The 7,977-nt window shown below is 51.4% G+C and overlaps 5 protein-coding genes across 5 annotated transcripts; all 5 read left to right on the forward strand.

Annotated features, from left to right (window-relative positions):
- Positions 1-162: 162 nt before the first annotated feature.
- DQ04_00601180 (hypothetical protein) lies at positions 163-663 on the forward strand (the record flags this gene model as incomplete). Its single annotated transcript, XM_009309354.1, has 1 exon — positions 163-663. One exon carries the CDS (start codon positions 163-165, stop codon positions 661-663), a length of 501 nt encoding a protein of 166 aa, XP_009307629.1.
- A 515-nt stretch (positions 664-1,178) lies between these two features.
- On the forward strand, positions 1,179-2,018 carry DQ04_00601190 (hypothetical protein; the record flags this gene model as incomplete). The annotated part of the gene is made up of 1 exon (XM_009309355.1): positions 1,179-2,018. The coding sequence occupies one exon, from the start codon at positions 1,179-1,181 to the stop codon at positions 2,016-2,018; it is 840 nt and encodes a 279-aa protein (XP_009307630.1).
- Positions 2,019-2,625: 607 nt separating this feature from the next.
- Positions 2,626-3,678, forward strand: DQ04_00601200 (putative nucleoside diphosphate kinase; the record flags this gene model as incomplete). Its single annotated transcript, XM_009309356.1, has 1 exon — positions 2,626-3,678. The coding sequence occupies one exon, from the start codon at positions 2,626-2,628 to the stop codon at positions 3,676-3,678; it is 1,053 nt and encodes a 350-aa protein (XP_009307631.1).
- A 1,119-nt stretch (positions 3,679-4,797) lies between these two features.
- DQ04_00601210 (testis specific, 14) lies at positions 4,798-5,550 on the forward strand (the record flags this gene model as incomplete). Its single annotated transcript, XM_009309357.1, has 1 exon — positions 4,798-5,550. One exon carries the CDS (start codon positions 4,798-4,800, stop codon positions 5,548-5,550), a length of 753 nt encoding a protein of 250 aa, XP_009307632.1.
- Positions 5,551-5,968: 418 nt separating this feature from the next.
- DQ04_00601220 (protein kinase) lies at positions 5,969-7,915 on the forward strand (the record flags this gene model as incomplete). Its single annotated transcript, XM_009309358.1, has 1 exon — positions 5,969-7,915. One exon carries the CDS (start codon positions 5,969-5,971, stop codon positions 7,913-7,915), a length of 1,947 nt encoding a protein of 648 aa, XP_009307633.1.
- Between the last annotated feature and the right edge of the window lie 62 nt (positions 7,916-7,977).

The following is a 7,977-nucleotide window of genomic DNA, read 5'->3' on the forward strand; positions in this document are numbered from 1 at the left end:
CCCTTCACTAACGCTGGGTAGAGGGGTTGAAGCTGAAATGGTTTCAGTAGAGGCAGCTCCCTGATATTCTAATCGCTTCGCGACCAAACTTGTTTGCGCCGCCCCTGCTTCTCCTCGTTTATGGTTCTTCAGACCTAAGCAAGAAACAGAGCGTGCCACACAATGGATTTAGATGCACTTCCAGTCGACGATGAGTGCTACCGCGCTCGTCAAAGCGAGTATGTAGACATGAGTCTCATCCACCTCGGCCTAAAGCTGCGTGAAATGGGCGTTGACTTCGCAGAGGAGGATATCGCTGCGGTTCCAACACCCTTCGCGGATCGACTGCTGCGTTACGTTGTGGCGTTTGAGGAAAAGGAAGCCACGACGCGAGCGGCCATAGCGGAGTACCAGGCTCAGACAGAACAGGAGCTAAAACGATTGGAATCGCAGCGGGAAGCAACAGAACGAGCAAGGGGGGAAGTGGCGATCCTCTCGGAGCGAATCAGCGCCGACCTCTCCGAGTACAGGAAAGAAGAAAAACTAGAAGCGGAACGTCGGCGGGAGCGACTGCGCGAAGTGCAGGATCTATGTCGGCAGATCGACAAGAAGGAGCTAGAACTGCGGCGGGAGACCATGGAGCACGATCGGTTAAGCAAGATGCTCAAGAAGGTAAGAAAATAGGTTGTCAAGGGGTGTGCTGGTTGTTGTGGATATTTTTGTTTCTTCTGCAGCTAGATAGCTTTGTACTAACACACATACATATCATCACGCGTAGAATATAGATGCAGGAACAAGACATTTCTTCGTATGGGGTGACTATAATACCATGTGTCATGGGATGCAATGCAAACCCTCTGAGTGTGTGCGTGTGCGTGTTACATTTAGTGTCCTCTCTTCATTCTTTCTTGCCTGATATATGTGTTAGGGGAGAAAGGGGGCGGCAAAGATGGAATAGCAGCATTACCATTATCCCAGGGTGTCCCGTTTGAAGTGGCCGCGCGGCATCTGGAAGCCGCAGTGTGTGCTGCGGAGCAGCTGTCCGTCCTCTCGGTCGTCCACTTCCCCAAGCAGCACTGTTAGACGCTGTGTGACGCGCGTTGGGGCTGCTGCAGTGCTCTTAGATGACTATCGTTGGTGTTTTCCTTCGGTTGTATGTAGGAAGAGAATCAAAAGGCGGGGGGAAAAGCAAGAAGCCCATGGCACAATCACGACTTAATTTGATCGAAGAAACGGCGCGAGGTTTGGAAGCCATGCGTCTCGACAGCTCTGTTTCTCATGGCGCCGTCACCGCTTCGGTCGCAAGGCTCCTTGACAGAGCGGAGCTTCCGAGGATGATTTGGGACACCGCGTTGCGCGCGTACACCCACCGGCGCAGAGAATATCACGTGGCAGACGTTTCGGGTCCTGCTGCCATAAATGAGGCAGGTGACAAGATCGCCTTGCACAACGTGCTGGAGCAGGTCATTGATCTCTTTGGTCAGCGTGACCGGTTCCGCGTCAAGGGTGAATTCGTCACGGACGATCGCAAGAAGGCCCGCGCCGATTTGGTTATGCAGGATGAGGACGGTAATATATTGCTTATAGTGGAGCTAAAGAACATCAGCGTTCATTATCTGGTTCACTTAGCCCTGGAAAAGGAGTTCGCAGAACAGGTAATGAGGAAGGCGCTGGTAAAACTTGAGTATTACCACTACAACTCCAATGAATCTCGCCGGAATAAGGAAGAGGAATTCGTTACATCGGAGACCGCTCCTAGCTGGGACGAATTTGAGTCGTGGTACCGCATTGCGAAGTTTGGAAACAGCCATTCTAGCATTTCAGCTGGAGGGATGGAGCATGTCGGCGGTGGCGGCGGCAGCAGCAGGAGCAGCAAGAAAAATACTGATTTCCAGGCCATTAAGGACATCATTTCTGCTGCATGGAAGCAACTCAAGGTTTATTCTGAGGGGGAAAGAGCCGAGGCGAGAGGGGTAAGTGACGCACTGAAGGTGGTGCTCATCACAGTTGGGCCGTTTGTATACACGTCTAGCATTTGACTGCGTGAGAAACCACGCAAGGAAGGAAAGAAAGAAACTTTTTTTTTTTTTTGGTTAGACGAAGAGTATTGCGTTTTCTTTATAAATAGATATATACATATATGTATACATTTATTTATTTATTTCGTGATATGGGAGCTTCACGCCTTTTCCGTTCACATTGCTTTTTCGTGTTGGCTTTGAATGGTATGCGACGATGTAAGGGGCAAGAGTCCTTCGATCAAATTATTATTTCTTATAGACCAAATTGTTTCTCTTGGGAATTTTTTGAGTGAATTGCGGTCTTTGAGAGCAGAAAGACGATATATCTTCAGTTCTTTTGTCGTTCCCACTCTCCCTTTGTTCCCTTGTTGTGTCGGGGTGCTGGTGTCAGGGGTGTGTGAAGACGACACCTCTTTACCTGTGGCGAGGGCTTGATGAATATGTGTCCTTCGTTGCCGTTCAGGCTCTAATATGGCTGGGGGAAAGTCGGTGTGTCTTCCTTTCTCTTTACTACTGCTTCTTTATGGATCTGAGGAAAGGGCAACTCCAAAGACTCCTACTTGAGGAAGAAGAAAAAAGAAGGATATACTGGCGTGGACATTAAAGGTTTTTGTTTTTTGCTCGCATGGCGCTTTCAAAGCAAGACCCGCGTCTTGCGTTCTATTGTGAGCAGGATGACCACATATCTCGTCTTGTACGTCGCTATGTCCTGCTGTTCTACTATGAAGATCGTTCCATTGAGATGAGGGAGTTGCCGAAGAACGTACCGCACCTCAAACGCACACCATTTCCGCATTTGAAGAAGGACGACTTCACCCTTGGCGCCGTATTGACGATATTTGGTGGAATTGTCACGCTCACTGCGTATGCTGATGAGGTAACACGAGAACTGTGCGAAAAGAAGAGTGAGAGTACTGTAGTGCTTTTTGGAGAAGCTCAGCTCCCGCAAGTGGGTCACTATCTAGCTATTCTCACGGAAGAGTGCGGTTTTACTATTTCTTCTTTGCAGATGGCTTGGGTGGAAGCCGACGCACCAGCCAGGTTTGGTCTGCCTGAGGATCTTGTAGGAGGACGCGTCGTCGTGGCAAAATGTGCCCGTAACGATGCTATTGAGAAGGGACTGGATTATGTAAAGCGAGCCACTGGGGCTCGCGCTGCGAGCAATGATGAGGAAGCGAAAGCGTGGTCCCAGATTTTGCTTCAGGCGAGCCGCAACCCGGTTGCTGTTTTCGGTGACTACCGCTGCTCTGTAGTACTTGTGAAGCCGCATGCTCTACGAGTTCAAGCCGGCGGCAGCATCATTCAGCGGTTCATCGACGCCGGGCTTGAGATGACTGCTTTTGTGCTTGCTGAACTCTCCTCTCGCGTCGTTGACGAGTTCCTTCAGCCGTACAAAGGAGTCCTCCCTGACTTTGGAGCGACTTCGCACGCAATGGCTGGTCCCGTGTGGATTGTTCAGTTTGTGTCACTAGACGATGATGTCGACGTTGTATCATTGACGCGTGAGATATGTGGCCCCTTTGATCCTGCCATAGCAAGGGCGATTCGGCCCAAGTCGATCCGCGCGGTATTTGGTGTGGATCGTGCACAGAATGCTGTGCATTGTTGTGACCTCCCGGAGGAAGGACCCCTCTACACGGATTTTTTCTTCAAACCGAGAGATGTAGAGAATGAATAAGATCTTTTTGTGTGAAAGAGCCCTGCACATGTATTTTCCTGGGTGTACGTCGGTGGGGCAACTAGATTCGTTTTGCCCTTTTGGCGGATGTGTTTCATTTCCTCGTGGGGGGCTTGCAGTGAGACAATCGGCAGAAAAAATGTGGTTTGAATTTGTGCGTTTTCTTCCTTTTTTTTTTGCTGTTGTTGGATTTTTCTTGAGGGTGGGAGTTGCAATCTGTTTGTAGAAGTGCGTGACTCGTTGGCGTGGAAATGAGCGCCGCATGGCCTGGAGCAAGGCGCACTGTGCACTGTGCGAAGAAGCGCAAGTGCCTAGGGGTGGGGTGGGGCGTGCAGCGTGTCGGCTTCGCCACCTGCGGAGCGCACCATTCTGGTGGAGGAGAAGAGAAATGAATGCGATCGGTCTGGTGAGAGGATGTGTATGGCACGCGACTGAATGCAGCAGCACTATGAGTGTTTGCGATGTGTTGTTGAGAGGGCTTTGGCGAGGACAGCGGACACTAGCAGTGGTGATGTAATGGTCTTGGGCAGCGTGTTCCAGTTGTCATTTGTAGACACGTTTGAGGGCCTGGTTCTCAGTCGGTGTTGCTTTGTTGAAGAGCGTTGGTGCCTTGGCCACACTGCGTGGCAGTGCTGGAACGCGTTGACGCCGCCTTAACAGAACTGAGGGAATTGAAGTCGTGTATGAAGCTAATCAAGTGGGGCAGCTGGGAGTCGCTGCTCGCCTCCACGGTAAGCTATCCCACTGCATGGTTCCTGCGGTGCCTCTTTTTATACAAGGCACCCTCGCAATGTGTCTGTTTTGTTTATTTGCTTTAATTTCGCAGCTCCAACTCGTCATTATTTTGTTCTCTGTAAGCCCAACGTAGTTCCATCAAAAACGTTATCGGTATGCGAGTTGTAATGAGTGGAGAAGCCTCGCCGGAGAATCCCTTTTTTTCGCCTTTTGAGGTTATTTAGTTTTGTTGTTTCTGTTGATAAACAGGGAGGGGATGCGTCAGCCGGTGTTGCTTGCCCCTCGACTGTTTCAACGTGATCCGGCTAATGCACACTCAGTCGCCTTCACTGTGCCCTCTTGCTCTGCCTTGTTTCCTGCTTGCGCCAAGGTGCAGGTGAAAAGATGCTTCACCGAGACTCGATTGGAGACAAGGACTTGCTCCGGCGGAAGACGCCGCCAAACCCAAAGTACAAGGATGTAAAGGCCGTTGTCGAGACTGGGCTAACAGCGGAGCTGGCGCAGTTCATAAAGCAGACGAGCGCCGTCACGCAGCGTCAGCCCGGCGAGGCGTTTCTGCGCATCCGCTCCAAGGCAGTGGCGGACTACATTGTGCAGCTGCAACAGGCGCAGGAACAGACGCAGGCTGTGGAGGACGGCGGCTTCGCTCACCCTATGGACGAGTACCGCCCAGCCAACGCCAGGCCGGCGAAGGAATATCTCATCCTAGACGTGCGATCAGAAGAGGAGTACGCAGCCTGCCACATTGAGGGGGCGCTGCACTATCCCAAGCGAAAGATGGTGCATGCAACCAACCCGTTCCTCCCAGAGATGTTTGCGTTCAAAAATAAGGAGAATAAGTTAATTGTGGTATACGACCTGGAGGAGGAACTGACAGTTGGGCAAAACGTGGCCACAATCATTTTTGAAAAGGGTATCGACAACGTGGCGGTACTGGCTGGCGGATTGCGAGAGTTCGTGCAGGACCACGAATCGCTTATTGTAGGCGAGTCGCCTGTGCCCATTATTCCACGCGACGTTCGATTGCAGAAGCGGGCAGAAGCGTTGTCTGCTGCACGGAGCGAAACACACCGAAGCGCCTTCACACATAAACCGAAAAGTCTGTCAAATAGCCTGGCGAAGCCCAGGGTCCGCTGATTGGATGGCCGAACGGAATGCCGGGCGGGTAGAAACTTTGTACTAGATGATTCACAGGTATTTCAGTCAATACTTCTTGTTATTGGCTGATAGCATCTGTGTCTTAAAGCAGTCTCCGCGTGAGCAAGAAAGAAAAGCAAAAATAAACTGCAGTGCGTGTGGAAAATAGAAGTAGACAGAGAACGAGAGTATCAAACAATGCATTATTAAGCGAGTGAGCGATCACAAAATTGGGATATATATATATATATATATATATATATATAGGGGTGTTGCGCAGCACTAAAGATGATTCTTACCTCACACCATTTAGTTTCCTTTTTGCTTGCTCTCTACTCTCCTAGGCATTTCCGCACCCAAGGGAGGTGGCATGTACAGAAAAATGCTAGGCATGGGAGAAGGCGATCGGAGTGTGGCAATGGAAGGCCATGCATCGCGCAAGCGCCCGCTTCAGCCTCCCTCTTTCGACAATAATACCCCACCAGATGGGGTTTCCAGTGAAGAGAAGCGGAATAACAATGCTGAGATGGAGGCTGCACCACGTGAAAAGGCTGTTGTTGACAAGCCTGGGAAACAAAATGGGTCTGGCCCGCGACGCAAGGCCGCACCCAAAGTGGCGCAGACACGAGTTACCGTAGGTATGCGTTTGAAGCGGTGGATCATCACTGGTCGGATTGGTGCCGGATCCTTTGGTGAGACGTTCACGGCTGTTGAGGTGAATAGGGAGAGGGAGGGCGGAGAGGAGGAGGACATGCCGGACGACGCGGTGGCTATGTCCCACAGCAATATTATCCTCACTGATAAAACAGAGGTTTGCATCAAGGTGGAGCAAGAGAACAAGAATGTTTTGCGTGTAGAAGCCGCCGCCCTCAAGAAGTTGCAGCCTTGTCAACAAGTGGCACGCTACTTGGGGAGTGGAAGCACAGGTGGCATGAGCTTTTTAGTGATGCAACGACTGGGACCCAATCTAGCGGAGCTGCGCCGACGGACACCCCTTGGGACGTTCAGCGCATACACGGTATTGAAGATTGGTTTATCGTCTTTGCAGGCCATTCGGGGTGTTCACGAATTGGGACTGGTACACCGCGACATTAAGCCATCGAATTTTGTGATTGGTTTGGAGGAAACATCGGATCCACGAACATGCTACCTCATTGACTTTGGGTTGGCCCGTCGTTACCGTCGTCTTAACGGCGAAGTGCGCCCTCCGCGCGAGAACGCTGGCTTTCGTGGGACGAGCCGCTATGCCTCTTTGTCCTCCCACTACCAGCAGGAGTTGGGTCGTGTAGATGATATATGGAGTCTTTTGTTCATGCTGATCGAGTTTGCCACGGGGACGTTACCCTGGCGTAAATACAAGGAAAAGGAGGATATTGGTCGCTGCAAGGAGGAAGTAATTGGCCCTGGGCTTGTTCAAAACTTGCCTCGAGAGTTCCGACCATTTTTGGCGCACCTGCAGACCCTACGTTACGAGGACGAGCCAAGCTATGACTTTCTGGCATCCCTCATGGAACGCGCCATCGAGCGCCGCGGCTACCCACCGAATAAGCGCCTGGATTGGGAGCCGGAAGAAGGGACAAACTTTCGTGTGGATCCTCAGAATCAATCTGGACAAGATATGGGCCCTAACAGGGACGCTTATCGTCGCCGTTCGTTGGAGAGAAAACCACCAAAAAGAGTGAATGGTGAAGACCCTCTTCCATCGCCTCTTCCACTTCCAGTCGTTCCCGTGCCTGAGGCTGTGAACCTGAGTGTGAATCGCCCCACTTTGGCAGCGCGCCTGATGCCGCCCTCCCCACGAACGGAAGAGGAAACAGGGTATGCTCGCATTAGGGTAAGTGAAGTGAATGTGGAGAGCGCACTTTCCAACCAAAAGGATATGACCGACGCTGCCCCAAGCGCGGCGGCGGTAGCGTCCCAGCCGCCTAGTGCCTTGGTGTGTCCCACCCCTAACAGCAAGGGTGGTCAGGTCTCCTCCGAATGGAGGTGTGCGAGTGCTGTTATTGGGGAAAATCAACAGGCCTCTCTCAAAGAGAAGCACAGCTCCGATAATATTACGGAGATTATAGACGTGGGTGTGGGATTTTCGCCGCGCGAAGGGGGGGAAAGCAGTATGGTAAATGGGCGCCTGGGAAATAGGGAGCTATCACCACCAGCAGAGGTGCCCAATAAAGCTCTGGCGGTGCAGCATGCGCCAGAGTCGACCTACTTACAACAGAAGCAGCCGAATGAACCCGGGAAGAAAAGAGTTTCGTTTGCTCTCAATGATGAGGTGATGCAAGATGAATCACCAAGCCCACCGCGAGGTCGAGGGGAACTAAGAAAGACGAAAAAAAGGGTCAAATGTGAATGTGATATCATGTGAAGAGAGGGAGGATCTAAAGACGCGCTGTCGAGGAGAAGGGAAAGGGAGCGAAAAAAAAAAAA

This window comes from Trypanosoma grayi (genome assembly GCF_000691245.1).
Source record: "Trypanosoma grayi strain ANR4 Tgr_60_V1, whole genome shotgun sequence".
Classification (NCBI taxonomy): Eukaryota; Euglenozoa; class Kinetoplastea; order Trypanosomatida; family Trypanosomatidae; genus Trypanosoma; species Trypanosoma grayi.